General features: G+C 49.5%; 1 protein-coding gene across 6 annotated transcripts; it reads right to left on the bottom strand.

The window, feature by feature from the left end:
- Nucleotides 1-306: 306 nt before the first annotated feature.
- Nucleotides 307-10,464, bottom strand: LOC140629656 (melanoma antigen preferentially expressed in tumors-like). 6 transcript variants are annotated; one of them, XM_072819178.1, is made up of 7 exons: nucleotides 10,379-10,464; nucleotides 9,272-9,352; nucleotides 8,929-9,099; nucleotides 7,359-7,428; nucleotides 5,860-6,823; nucleotides 2,038-2,337; nucleotides 307-1,620 (listed from the first exon to the last, which is right to left on the bottom strand). In XM_072819178.1, exons 5-7 carry the CDS (start codon nucleotides 5,889-5,891, stop codon nucleotides 1,464-1,466), a joined length of 489 nt encoding a protein of 162 aa, XP_072675279.1. In that variant the 5' UTR covers nucleotides 5,892-6,823; nucleotides 7,359-7,428; nucleotides 8,929-9,099; nucleotides 9,272-9,352; nucleotides 10,379-10,464; the 3' UTR covers nucleotides 307-1,463. The 6 variants fall into 6 exon arrangements, with proteins under 6 accessions (XP_072675279.1, XP_072675280.1, XP_072675281.1 ...); XM_072819179.1 differs by lacking the exon at nucleotides 10,379-10,464 and having other exon boundaries at nucleotides 9,195-10,351; XM_072819180.1 differs by lacking the exon at nucleotides 10,379-10,464 and having other exon boundaries at nucleotides 8,409-9,099; nucleotides 9,272-10,351.
- Between the last annotated feature and the right edge of the window lie 4,392 nt (nucleotides 10,465-14,856).

Here is a 14,856-nt window from a genome sequence, read left to right as displayed (position 1 = left end):
CCACAGAGAACCAACTCCTTCAGGCGGGTGGCATGAATGCTCTGGGACAAGTAGGTGATGTCATTCTCAATGAGCCTGCATCCATTGATCACCAGCGTCTCCAGTGGTTTTGCAGGCCATTGTGGACAGACAGACACAGTCACTTCTTGGAAACTCGAGTGTCCCACTAGATACATTTGGGAAAGATCCAGAAATCTGGCCTGAGAAATTGGCACAATGCCTACCCGAGTCTGGATGCACATGGTGGGAGCCAGGCTTCTGTAGTGGTTAAGACCACAGAGTGTGGAGTGAAACCCATCCCTGCTGGCCATGGGACCTCTCTGTTTGCAGACTATGGAGTCAGGCACCTCTCAGCCTTAGCTTCCTAATAAGCCCCATCAACACAATTATCGCACATGCTCCACAAAGTGTGGCTGAATTAATGAAATTTAGCTATAGTTCCTACACATGGTAAAGCATAGGTTTTACTGGCTGGAGAATTTGGGAAGATGGTTCCCCATGCTTCTATTTACTCAAAGACCAGGCCCCAGGAGAACAGCTCTGTATTCGGGGGGGTAGGGGGGGGCAGGCTACAGAGAAGTCTGTGAGACACAAAAGAGAGGAAGGAGTTCATCAAATCAGCTGAGCTTAGACATTGGTGAGGGGGCAGTTCCCTCCCTCAAACACCACCCTGACAACCTACCATCCTGGTTCACTTTCTCTACATAAGCTCTAGGAAGACGAGACCCTGAGTTTGGTCAGAGTTTCATATCCATTCTTAGCTGTCTGCTTGGCACGGACTGAGTGCGTGAAAATGAATGAAAGAGTGAATGACAGGCCAATTTCAGACCTGCATCTTTCTCTTCTATAGCAATCGACAGCCACTGGCTGGTCCAAGACCTCAGCCTTGCAGTCTGTGTCCTCAGTGACTCTGCGGCCTCACAGGATTGGAAATCCAGGCTTGTCTCTGCTCCGACGCAGCGGGGTTCAGGGACGACTCCAGGGATCCTGGCCCCTGGCCCTTCAGAGGGACTTGTCGCACACTCACTCAGCATCTTATGCAGCTGGCCCGAGAGACAGCCAAAGATGAGATGGAGCTTCTAGAGGCGGCCCAGTGGACTCAGCAAAAAGAAACAGTCTGCAGGGAAATCCCAGGGGATGTCGTTCATGATGAGGTTGCCCAGGTTGCTCATTTACCCTTGCGCGGGTAAAAAAAACTGGATTAGGTCAGAACGGGAGCAGAACGTACTCCTGTAATGAAGCCTCAGCTCCCGGATGGTCTCCAGCTCCAGCATCCCCAGGATCTCGACAAGGCTGAGGAATGGCACTTGGACAATGACCAGTGTCTGACAGTGGAGGCGCAGACCGCCATGGTTCTTCTCGACTCTCTGGAGTATGTACGAGGGGAACCCAGACAGGTGGAAGAAGCCGAACAAACCACCTAGGAAAAGGTCTCTGTGTATTTCCTCGGGTTCTCGGTGATGCTAAGGCTGTTCTTTGTAACTGGGTGTCAGCTTGTCCGCCTCCGGCTCTTCTAGCATGTGAGTGATGACAAAGGGTGCAGGAGTAGCCTCCGAGCACTCCTCCCAGTTGGAGTGCTCAACGTCATGGATAAAATCCAGCACCTTCAGCTTTGATCTCCTGTGGGGAATGAGGAGGAGAGCAGACATGAGGAATTTCAGGCCTGTAGAGCGGGGCCGGCAGGAGACCAGCAGCAGCGGCAGACCCTGGGGACCCACCACTGTGCCAACCAGCAGCCCTGCCCTCTGCCGTCCACTATGCCTTCTAGGTGCCCTCCTTGCTTCCCCACATTATACGTTGCCGGGATACCACCCAGGAACCCAGCCACACTCTTAACCACCTCAGTAGCATGATCAGCTCTGAACTATGCCAGGACTCTCTTCACGGAGGGACTCTGACAATGGCCTCAGGGCCTCATGATGACAGATGCTGCACCACCAGGAGAGGCTAGCACATGCTTGGACTCCACATCCCTGAATCCAGCTCCCACTTCTGCAATTCACTGTGCCCCTACCAGCACCCCATCTCTCCAGTTACCTGGGCCAAACAGCGTTAGGAGGAACCAATTCCAGCCCATCCAGGACGGCTTCCAAGAGGTCTTGAGTTCTTGACTGATCTCTTAACGGTCCCAGACGGAGGCAGGGAAAGGGCCAGGCCTGCACCATTGCTGTCACAGTCTTCGTGTGTCCCCCATCAAAGGCTGCTGTGGACAGAGTTGGGAAAAGGCCGACAGGGAGCTCTCCCAGGTCACGTACAGCTGAGGCCTTCTCATTCCGCAGGCTCTGTGCTGCAAGATCCAAGAGATTGAGAGGGTCTTGTCCACTCATCTCCACCAACCTGGCACAAGGTTAAGGGAAAAGCCTAAGTAGATTTTCACAGTGCTCAGCCTCCTCCTGTTGGCACAGGACACTCAGCCTCAACCACCCATCTTAGCAGGAAGTGAGACCCTAGGCGGTCCTCCACCTCTCCTGCCATCCTACAACTTCTAGTCCTAAATCTTCAGCTCTTTCTCTGCTAGGTTCACCCAGTGTCCCTTAATACCAGCTAAGTGAAGGAAAACAATTATGGCTTCATCTCCATTCTTTATTGGACTTCAGAGAGTATAAATTGTTCCAAACCTAATTTCCTGAACTTTCCCAAAGATCATCACCATCTCCAAGGTGATTTCAAGGAGCCGGACAGAATAACCCATCTCTTACCCCAGTCCAGTGGTAAGAGGTCGGGTCCTGAGGTTTTGTTTGCCTTCTCTGGCAAGCAGAGCTTCTAAAACAATAACGGCAACTTTCCACAAGTTCAGATCTGTCCTCCTTCCTGCTCTATGGAATACGTTCCATTTTTTTTTTTTTTAAAGATTTTTTTTTTAATTTATTTATTCATGACAGTCACAGAGAGAGAGAGAGAGGCAGAGACACAGGCAGAGGGAGAAGCAGGCTCCATGCACCGGGAGCCCGATGTGGGATTCGATCCCGGGTCCCCAGGATCGCGCCCTGGGCCAAAGGCAGGCGCCAAACCGCTGCGCCACCCAGGGATCCCTGCTCTATGGAATACGTTCCTATTCACATTCTACCAAGCTCAGAGCAATTCAGAGACTAGAAAATTATTTTTAAAAAATCAAGAAGACATAAAAAACCCCTCTTATGGGGCTAGTGAATTTTTGACATAAAATGTCAGAAAAAGACAAGAGAAGGGAACATTAAAGCACCATCGTGGGGTGCCTGGGTGGCTCAGCTCTGCGGCTGCCTTCAGCTCAGGTCATGATCCCAGGGTCTTGGGATTGAGCCCCGAATGGGGCTCCCTGCACTCAGCGAGGAGTCTGCTTCTCCCTCTGCCCTTCTTTCCCCGCTTGTCCTATCTCAAGTAAATAAATCTTCTTTAAAATGTACCATCTCGGGATCCCTGGGTGGCGCAGCGGTTTGGCGCCTGCCTTTGGCCCAGGGCGTGATCCTGGAGACCCGGGATCGAATCCCACATCGGGCTCCCGGTGCATGGAGCCTGCTTCTCCCTCTGCCTGTGTCTCTGCGCCTCTCTCTCTCTCTGTGACTATCATAAATAAATAAAAATTAAAAAAAAATGTACCATCTCAAGTATAAGTAGATACAAAGGTCGTTACTAAAACATTACTAAGAAGAACTAATTGGTGTTCTTTGAACAGAATCACAAAGCATTTCTTCTAGGAACAAGAGCAGACTGACACATTTGAGAATCTCTCAGTGAACTTCTGATGACACATGGACAACTGAGCCTGAGTGCTCTCAGCTGCCTCCTGAAACCCTAAATGAAGTAAAGGAATAGCTAAGACCAGAAAGTCAAGGAGAATGAATTAGCCCCCTCTTCAAGAAAAGCCAACTTTTAGAATCTGAAAAAGGTGGATTGGGAAACTAGTGTGCAGACTACAGAAGCCAACACCTAAGCCTATACAGGTGGTGAAATCAGAAATCAATTGCAGAACCCACGAGGCCTCAGGAGCAACAGCCGCAGGCAGGGCCCCAGGCGAGGGCCAGAGCCACCCGCCAGCACTGTGGTACTCGAGGAGGCTCTACAACCACATGCGTTTACCTCCACCACCAGCACGGCCAGCAATCCACACCCGGGCCCGACCTTCCTCTACTTCCCACCCCGACTGCTCTGCTGCTCCCTGGAGCAGTGCTCAGCCCTCACATCCCATGGCAGGCTGCTCTTCTGTGGGGCACAAGGGGAATGCGCTGGGGCAGGTTTGGTACATGAGCATTTAGAACCACCAAAACACTGGACTATGACCCAACTGAGCATGCTCCACTTATGTATGAGCAGGAAGGGGCACCTGCTCAGAGCTGAGGCCCGGGAGGCAGCTTATGGAGCAGGCAGGACAGGAGGGCACACCAGGCCCCTGTCACAACCACCAACTGTTCTGATGGCAGAGCTCCTTGGAAGCAGGAGGGCCCTTGCTGCAGAAGTGGCTGTGTGTGAACCCTCCCCTGTGCTTCTGAAATGTCCCATTTCTCTGAAGGAACAGCCCAAGAAGAGCCACATGCCTGGAACCCAGAGGGGTGTCTCTGCCCTTGCCCCTCCCTCATGCCCCTCTCACTCAGCAAAAAAGTCAGTCCAACTACTTGACTCCTCATGAGGGATGTATATCCTAGTGATGGCTGCAGAGGACACAGAAAAGAGGTTCTCCAAAGGTCGGCAGTGAGAACTCCCACACTCTGAGGCGACCTCCATTGCCCTCCCCCTCAGCCTGTCAGCCTTCCTCCCAAATGCCTTTCTGAGGAGGAGCCATTCCCACCTACAGCTGCTCCCACCTGAAGCCACTAAGCATCTCCCCGATGCGCATCTGCACCTGAACGATCCTCATCAACCTCCCTCTGTAGTTGCGGTGGCTGTTTAAGCACAGTCTACTTGTCACACTGACTTCTGCTTTCTCCCTTTGTGGAGATTCTCAGCCCAAGGCCTCGGGCCTCTGCCCAGCAGGTAGGAGGAGATGAGGCCTCTGGCTTCTGAGTGCAGCCAACAATGGGTCACTCCTCTTCTCCTCCACAAAATCCAGGATCTATTGCTGGCCAACTGACCACGTGCACCGCCTGAATGCACTTCACCTATGTGGGAAGGGTCGCCCCTGAGATTCCAGTGGCCTCTAATCCTGGGGAAGACTCAGAAGAGGAAGACCAGTGAGTAAATGATGGCCTTGGCCACTGCAGCTGGTCTTGGGCTATGATGGATACTCATCTTGTCCTCCCTGCATTATTTGTTGCAGATTCCCCTCAAGGTCCCTACAAACTCTGCTGTCCTCCTCGCTAAGTTGCCAGGTGGCCTTCCTCACACCTTCATCTCTAAAATTTCTGAGCCCCAGCTCACCAGGCCTCTTTTGGCAAGGGTTGTGGCACTTGTCTTTTTACTGTCACAACGGGGCAAGGGAATACCAAGAGGGTCCTGGATGAATCTCCTGGGAGTCAAACTTATTGCTCTTTATGCCCTGGTTTTAATTTTTTTTTCCGATTTTATTTATTTATTCATGAGAGACACAGAAAGAGAGGCAGAGACAGAGGCAGAGGGAGAAGATTTCCCTCGGGGAGCCCGATGTGGGACTTGATCCAAGAAGTGCAGGATCACGCCATGAGCTGAAGGCAGGTGCTTAACTGCTGAGCCACCCAGGCGTCCTTCTATGTCCCGGTTTAAAAGCAGCCCTATCCTTTCCTAACCTGGGTCATTCACTCCAACCAAGAATGGGGGCTCCTTTGCTTGCCAACTCGGTGCTAGACACAAAGAGGATAAAGTCTTCAGGTGGCAGCCGTGGCTTCTAACTCTGTGGGACTCCTCCGCTCACCAGTGGATAGTTGTGGAACCTAACCAACGTTATCACTTGGTGGGTTTGACAGAACTTACCTCACAAGATGCAGTTCTGGGCATGCGGTCATGTCATGTCCAACGGTCTTCCACCAGGGCCCAGCAGCATTACAGGAACGGCTTTATGAAACATATCCGAGCCACCTCTGTGGACAGCATGGGTTTGCTCCAGACTCCTGGAAGGTATCGTTCCCTACCCATGATACACCCAATCTTCTGAGATCTGCTCAGTCTTATGCCCAAGTAACAAGGCTGCTTTCAACTGCAGCTTAGACTCTGCTGCTCTGCAGAGAACTTTCCTATTCTGGGATACACTCAAAAGTCGAAGTCTTTTTGGGTTCAGTCAGTTAAGAGTCTGACTTTGGTCAGGTCGTGATCTCAACGTCCTAGAATGGAGCCCTGCGTTGGGAACTTTGGCTCAGGTTGTGGTCTCAATGTCCTGGGATCGTGCCCGGTGTTGGGATCCGTGCTCAGCAGGGAACCTGCTTCTCCCTCTCCCTCTGCTCCTGCCCTGTGCTCTCCTTCTTTAACAAATAAAACCTTTTTTTTTTTAAGTGGCAGTCTTTTGTGTCACCTGGTATACAAGGCAGAGAGTGTTCTGAGATGTGGAATATGTTGTCTCCAAAACCTGAAAAGTCCTCTCAGGCATTGTGCTTCCTTCTCTGCAGGAGATTCAAGTGGTATAACTCATGTTTTACTTTGGATGATAGGACCCAGCATGTCCCCAACTGTTGGGGCACTCAAAATTGTTCTCATGTGGCAGATAATCGAATCTTCACAGGCATCTTCTCCAACAATGGAATGCACGTTTCTTACCAAGGCTTCCAATGTGCCAGACATTTCCTGTAATCTAACTCCATTGACAAGCTATCAGAGGAGCAAATTGGCACAATGTTCTTCAGATACCCAGGTGGTACGTGAACTATGACAGACTGGAAAGGTACAACCCTGGAGCAATGGGAAATGCATACTGTTGTCTGCTCCATGTGAATCCAAACGGTATCTGATAGGGATAGAAAGAAACACATTTGCCAACTAATGTTTGTATACCACGTACCTGAGAAGTCATGAATCTGGCTTGAGCGAAGAGACTACATCTGGCATAGCAGCCTCAGTTGGGGCTACTATCTGGGTGAATTTATGGAAATTTCGGCCAACCTCCAGGATGAATCTGGTTTCTGCAGGGGTAGACAGGTGAATTAAATGGAAATATGACAAGGACCATCACTTGAATCCTTTATATCCTTAAGAGGAATAAAATTAGGGATGCCTGGGTGGCTCAGTAGTTGAGCATTTGTCTTAGGGTCAGGGAGTGATCCTGGGGTCCCAGGATCCAGTCCCACATTGGACTCCCTGCATGGAGCCTGCTTCTCCTCCCTCTGCCTATGTCTCTACCTCTCTCTCTCTGTCTCATGTGAATAAATACAATCTTTTTTAAAAACAAAGGAATAAAAAAAACACCAAACAAAACAAAACAACAAAAGAGTAACAAAAATATCCGTCATTCCTCCTAGATTGTGATATTGTTTTATACTTACTATTTTGACCAGGGATGGAAACAGGTACAGAGGCCTCCACTTGGCCTCCACAATCATGATAGTTCTGATCCTACAAATGAAAGACGCAATGTGTGTTCTGCATGGATTTTCAAACATTCTATTCCATTACACATCTGCAAACTGAGTAATGTCACACGGTTACCATTGTGAGCTGGATCCTGACCTGGGATTCTATTTATTTGGCTCCCCATAGGCCCCATCCTAACAGTGAGCCACGATTATGTTTTGTATATCCAGAAACTAATGTTAACTCTGACCCTACATCCAACAATATTAAAATTCTTGGTATATTCCCCCTTCCCCAGTCCACTCCTCAAATTACTCCTAGAGTCCAATCCCCCTTGTTTATTTACATTTACCCAAATGTGGTAGGCAGCCTCCCAAATGGCCACAATGATTCTAGCCTCCTGGTATTCAGTCATTCCCTTGTGAAGTCCCCTGCCTCACTGAGTAAGGCAGACCTGTGACAATCTGTGACAATTACAATGTGTGACTTCCAACGTTAGGTCATAAAAGGCATTGTGACTTCCGCTTTGCTTCCCCTGGATCACTTGCTTTCACGTCATGGAAACACCCAAGTAGCCTTATGGAAACATCCATGAGGCAAGGAATTGAGGCCTCTGGTCAAAAACTTACTGGCCGGGCACCGGGGTGGCCCAAGTCATGATCCCAGGGTCTTGGGGTCAAGCCCCACATCAGGCTCTCTGTTCAGCAGGGAGCCTGCTGCTCCCCCTGCTTGTGCATGTGAGTAAGCTGCCTTGGAAGTGGACATCCCAGGCTCAGCTCAACCTTCAAATGACTACAGCCCCAACCCACATCTTGTGTGCATTCTCAGAGACACCATGAGCCAGCACTATCTGGCTAAGCTTTAACTAGATTTTTGACCCACAGAAACCACGTGAGATAACAAAAATAGTCAATTATGCTACTAAGTTTTGGGGTAACTTATTGCACAGCTACAGGTAAAAGATATGCTGAATAACTGTACGAAAATTCCTGGAAGAATATTTAACCCCTTGCCATACATACATGGTCCTTTGTTCTGGGGACCTGGCCTCCTCTTCAAAGACTAGACAGTCCCAGGCCTGAACACTGACTAGAACTTGGCAAGGGATCATGCCTTTGTATTGAGCCGTCTTCAGCCTCCCATCATCCAGCCTTGATTTCTTTTGATAATAAGAGTACTACTCCTGGTGGCTGACCTTCCATTTTGTACGAAAAACACTGGGCTCTTCAAACCATTTCTGGAACCCTTTGTGGGTTGGTGCCTTGGCTGCCACTCCAACCTCATGGCTCACAGTAAATGGTGTAAACCTGGCCTCTGATGGTTCAATGCCACCGCCTGACCTCAAGTGCTGCAGGGTCCTGTCATCCGTTTCTATGACAGCCACTCTTACTGTTTGTCAGCACTGGCCTATGCACGTACCCCACCACTGAACTGTTTAACGACGCTGCTGTCCCTCTCATCAGCATATTCCTAGAGCCTTGGTAAATGATGTGTTTGTCGGTGCTTCCTGTGGAATATATCCATTTGCTTGGGTTTTCTTACCTTAGAAAGTCATCATATGTATCCCAGCTTCACAATCCCTGAGCGGTTTAGCCTTCAGCTGCCATCTGTCAGGGGTCCAGCAATTTCAACCTCACTGAGCACGGGCCGTAGCTTCCTTTCATGCTTCTAGAAGCCATCCTTGTAGCAAGTTCACACAAACTCCTGCGGTCCCTGACAGAATGTCAAACCTTGTATCTCAGAAGAATACTCCCAAAGCAGTAAATTCACCCTACCCAATCTGAATCCCCCTCTCCTTTATCAAGCACCTATACTCCAGTCCCAAACACAGTCCCCAAGCTGGTACTTGCTGGTTAGGTCGTTCAGCCTCCTTAGGGTGTAGTACCTTCATCTGCCTTCTCAGCCTGAGCGCATCTCCTGCTCTGTTATGCTGGAACATAGCCCCAGTTACACACAAGGGGAGAAACTGGAGAAGAGGGCAAGAAGAGCAAATCCTGTCTCAGTGAAGGATAGCTCTGCAAGTATTCAAATAAAAGACTTTGATGGGGTTTTTGTTTCTTAGGGGGATGGTTTTTTGTTTTTTTTTTTTTTTTTGGTTTTGTGTCTTGCTGTTTTCTTTTTAGGTAGGCCTCATGCCGAGTATGGGGACAGAACTCACCCCCCAAAGTCAAGAACTAAGCCAAGATCGAGTGCAATGCTTAACCAACAGAGCAACCCAAGTGCCCTAAAGATTTTAGCTTTGCTCGTTTTGTTTTTAAGATTTTATTTATTCTTGAGAGAGACAGAGAAAGAGGCAGAGACCTAGGCAGAGGGAGAAGCAGGCTCCGTGCCAGGAGCGCTATGCAGGACTTGATCCCAGGACCCCAGGATCAAGCCTTGAACAGAAGGCAGATAGATGCCCAACTACTGAGCCACCCAGGCGTCCCAAGATTTTAGTTTTTAATAGAGTGGGAGGGCAGCCCGGGTGGCTCAGTGGTTTAGCGCGCCATCAGCCCAGGGCCTGATCCTGGAGACCCGGGATCGAGTCCCACGTCAGGCTCCCTGCAAGGGGCCCGCCTCTGCCTCTGACTGTGCCCCTCTCTCTGTCATAAATAAATAAAATTTAAAAAAAACTAGAGTGGCTTGGCCCACTCAGTCCCATGGGCTCAGAGGGTTCAGGACGATTTCAGATCACAGGGGCCTCAATGCAGGTAACTCCATCGACACGCCCAGGGGCCAGTCTTTCCCGAACGGGAGGACTTTAGCACAGCAAACCCGCCGTGGCTGGGAGTTGAGGCTTCTCGGGAACTCCGCTTCCCTGGGCAGTAGGTCCCAGGCGGACCCTTAGCTGCTCGGCCCGCATCCCCCACGCCCACCAGCCGAGAGGAAGGCGTCCTGGCCGCTCCCCAGCAGCTCCCGAGGCGGGCTCTCGATCGCCAGTCGGCTCCCTGCCTCCGTGCGCCCGGCCCAGCACAGCCGTCCAACGCCGGGGTCCCCCTCGCTAACCACTTACTCGTCAGGACGCTCCCCAGAGCGCGTGGTGTGCGCGGGCTCGTGCCCTCCGTCCGCGGGCCGCCCTCCCGAGTCAGCGATTCAGCGCCGCTGACGCCCTGACCCTGACCGTGGGGCCTGCGCATCCGCAGCCCGAGGCGAGGCCCCGCGGGGGGGGGGGCGGGGCGGGGGCGGCTGCGACCGGGCCTAGCACGTGCCCTCGGGCCTCGGGTCAAGGCGACCAGGCCGCGCAGGTGGCGCAGGCGGCTCGAGCCCGAGAGAACGGCTCCGCCGGCCCGGCCCGTGGTGCCGCCGCCCGCACCCCCGGGGCCGACCGTCCGCCGTCCCGTCACACCCGGGGGCGCGGGGAGCCTGGGCCAGGCTGCGGCACACCCCGCCGTCCCGCGGCCTCGCACGTGGGCTCGGGGCTCCTGCTCCACGTGGCGAGGCCCGGTGACCCCGGAGCCCCCCGCCGCTGACAATGGCGACGTGGGGACCCGAGTCGTCCCAAGAGCCCGGAACGGAAGGCTCAGAGCCTGACCGCGGCGCCGCGAAGCTTCCTCTGGCTCCCACGGCGGCGCCGGGAGGGGCGGCTTCTCCCTGAGTCACGTGGGGTGTGGGAGGGAAGAGCCTGCGCCCCTCCCCGGGTCACGCGGTCGGCAGCGGGCACAGCCGCGCCCCTTCCGTGGGTCACCTGCGGGGAGGGCCTGCGCTTGTGGGTTTTTCGGTGGCCAATTAGCCATCATAGAGCGGAACACCCAGTGCTCATCCCGTCAAGTGCCCCCTCAGGGCCCGTCGCCCAGTCACCCCCACCCCCGCCCTCCTCCCCTTCCACCTCCCCTAGCTCGTTTCCCGGAGTTAGGAGTCTTCATGTTCTGTCTCCCTTTCTGACGTTTCCCACACGGTTCTTCTCCCTTCCCTCATATTCCCTTTCACTATTATTTATATTCCCCAGATGAATGAGAACATACACTGTCTGTCCTCCTCCGACTGACTTACTTCACTCAGCATAATACCCTCCAGGTCCATCCACGTTGAAGCAAACGGTGGGTATTTGTCGTTTCCAATGGCTGAGGAATATTCCATTGTATACATAAACCACATCTTCTTTTTTTAAATAAAATAATTTTTATTGGTGTTCAATTTACCAACATACTGAATAACACCCAGTGCTCATCCCGTCAAGTGTCCCCCTCAGGGTCTGTCACCCATTCACCCCCACCCCCGCCCTCCTCCCCTTCCACCACCCCTAGTTCCTTTCCCAGAGTTAGCAGTCTTCATGTTCTGTCTCCCTTTCTGAGGTTTCCCACACGTTTCTTCTCCCTTCCCTTCTATTCCCTTTCACTATTATTTATATTCCCCAGATGAATGAGAACATACACTGTCTGTCCTCCTCCGATTGTCTTACTTCACTCAGCATAATACCCTCCAGGTCCATCCACGTTGAAGACAACGGTGGGTATTTGTCGTTTCTTTTTTTTTTTTTTTAAGTTTCTTTTTTTTTATTGGTGTTCAATTTACTAACATACAGAATAACCCCCAGTGCCCGTCACCCATTCACTCCCACCCCCCGCCCTCCTCCCCTTCCAACACCCCTAGTTCGTTTCCCAGAGTTAGCAGTCTTTACGTTCTGTCTCCCTTTCTGATATTTCCCACGCATTTCTTCTCCCTTCCCTTATTTTCCCTTTCACTATTATTTATATTCCCCAAATGAATGAGAACATATAATGTTTGTCCTTCTCCGACTGACTTACTTCACTCAGCATAATACCCTCCAGTTCCATCCACGTTGAAGCAAATGGTGGGTATTTGTCATTTCTAATAGCTGAGTAATATTCCATTGTATACATAAACCACATCTTCTCTATCCATTCATCTTTCGGTGGACACCGAGGCTCCTTCCACAGTTTGGCTATAGTGGCCATTGCTGCTAGAAACATCGGGGTGCAGGTGTCCCGGCGTTTCATTGCATTTGTATCTTTGGGGTAAATCCCCAACAGTGCAATTGCTGGGTCGTAGGGCAGGTATATTTTTAACTGTTTGAGGAACCTCCACACAGTTTTCCAGAGCGTCTGCACCAGTTCCCATTCCCACCAACGGTGTAGGAGGGTTCCCCTTTCTCCACATCCTCTCCAACATTTGTGGTTTCCTGCCTTGTTAATTTTCCCCATTCTCACTGGTGTGAGGAGGTATCTCATTGTGGTTTTGATTTGTATTTCCCTGATGGCAAGTGATGCGGAGCATTTTCTCATGTGCGTGTTGGCCATGTCTATGTCTTCCTCTGTGAGATTTCTGTTCATGTCTTTTGCCCATTTCATGATTGGATTGTTTGTTTCTTTGGTGTTGAGTTTAATAAGTTCTTTATAGATCTTGGAAACTAGCCCTTTATCTGATATGTCATTTGCAAATATCTTCTCCCATTCTGTAGGTTGTCTTTGAGTTTTGTTGACTGTATCCTTTGCTGTGCAAAAGCTTCTTATCTTGATGAAGTCCCAATAGTTCATTTTTGCTTTTGTTTCTTTTGCCTTCGTGGATGTATCTTGCAAGAAGTTACTGTGGCCGAGTTCAAAAAGGGTGTTGCCTGTGTTCTTCTCTAGGATTTTGATGGAATCTTGTCTCACATTTAGATCTTTCATCCATTTTGAGTTTATCTTTGTGTATGGTGAAAGAGAGTGGTCTAGTTTCATTCTTCTGCATGTGGATGTCCACTTTTCCCAGCACCATTTATTGAAGAGACTGTCTTTCTTCCAATGGATAGTCTTTCCTCCTTTATCGAATATTAGTTGCCCATAAAGTTCAGGGTCCACTTCTGGATTCTCTATTCTGTTCCACTGATCTATGTGTCTGTTTTTGTGCCAGTACCACACTGTCTTGATGACCACAGCTTTGTAGTACAACCTGAAATCTGGCATTGTGATGCACCCAGATATGGTTTTCTTTTTTAAAATTCCCCTGGCTATTCGGGGTCTTTTCTGATTCCACACAAATCTTAAAATAATTTGTTCTAACTCTCTGAAGAAAGTCCATGGTATTTTGATAGGGATTGCATTAAACGTGTATATTGCCCTGGGTAACATTGACATTTTCACAATATTAATTCTGCCAATCCATGAGCATGGAATATTTTTCCATCTCTTTGTGTCTTCCTCAATTTCTTTCAGAAGTGTTCTATAGTTTTGAGGGTATAGATCCTTTACATCTTTGGTGAGGTTTATTCCTAGGTATCTTATGCTTTTGGGTGCAATTGTAAATGGGATTGACTCCTTAATTTCTCTTTCTTCAGTGTCACTGTTAGTGTATAGAAATGCCACTGACTTCTGGGCATTGATTTTGTATCCTGCCACGCTACCGAATTGCTGTATGAGTTCTAGCAATCTTGGGGTGGAGACTTTTGGGTTTTCTATGTAGAGTATCATGTCATCGGCGAAGAGGGAGAGTTTGACTTCTTCTTGCCAATTTGAATGCCTTTAATGTCTTTTTGTTGTCTGATTGCTGAGGCTAGGACTTCCAGTACTATGTTGAACAGCAGTGGTGAGAGTGGACATCCCTGTCTTGTTCCTGATCTTAGGGGAAAGGCTCCCAGTGCTTCCCCATTGAGAATGATATTTGCTGTGGGCTTTTCCTAGATGGCTTTTAAGATGTCGAGGAATGTTCCCTCTATCCCTACACTCTGAAGAGTTTTGATCAGGAATGGATGCTATATTTTGTCAAATGCTTTCTCTGCATCCAATGAGAGGATCATATGGTTCTTGGTTTTTCTCTTGCTGATATGATGAATCACATTGATTGTTTTACGGGTGTTGAACCAGCCTTGTGTCCCAGGGATAAATCCTACTTGGTCATGGTGAATAATTTTTTTAATGTACTGTTGGATCCTATTGGCCAGTATCTTGTTGAGAATTTTTGCATCCATGTTCATCAGGGATATTGGTCTGTAATTCTCCTTTTTGGTGGGGTCTTTGTCTGGTTTTGGAATTAAGGTGATGCTGGCCTCATAGAACGAATTTGGAAGTACTCCATCTCTTTCTAACTTTCCAAACAGCTTTAGGAGAATAGGTATGGTTTCTTCTTTAAACGTTTGATAAAATTCCCCTGGGAAGCCATCTGGCCCTGGACTCTTGTGTCTTGGGAGGTTTTTGATGACTGCTTCAATTTCCTCCCTGGTTATTGGCCTGTTCAGGTTTTCTATTTCTTCCTGTTCCAGTTTTGGTAGTTTGTGGCTTTCCAGGAATGCGTCCATTTCTTCTAGATTGCCTAATTTATTGGCGTATAGCTGTTCATAATATGTTTTTAAAATCGTTTGTATTTCCTTGGTGTTGGTAGTGATCTCTCCTTTCTCATTCATGATTTTATTAATTTGAGTCTTCTCTCTCTTCTTTTTAATAAGGCTGGCTAATGGTTTATCTATCTTGTTAATTCTTTCAGAGAACCAACTCCTGGTTTTGTTGATCTGTTCCACAGTTCTTCTGGTCTCGATTTCATTGAGTTCTGCTCGAATCT

This window comes from Canis lupus (genome assembly GCF_048164855.1).
Source record: "Canis lupus baileyi chromosome 27 unlocalized genomic scaffold, mCanLup2.hap1 SUPER_27_unloc_5, whole genome shotgun sequence".
NCBI lineage: Eukaryota > Metazoa > Chordata > Mammalia > Carnivora > Canidae > Canis > Canis lupus.
The sequence above is the reverse complement of the archived record's forward strand: the minus strand, read 5'-3'. Positions and strand labels throughout refer to the sequence as shown.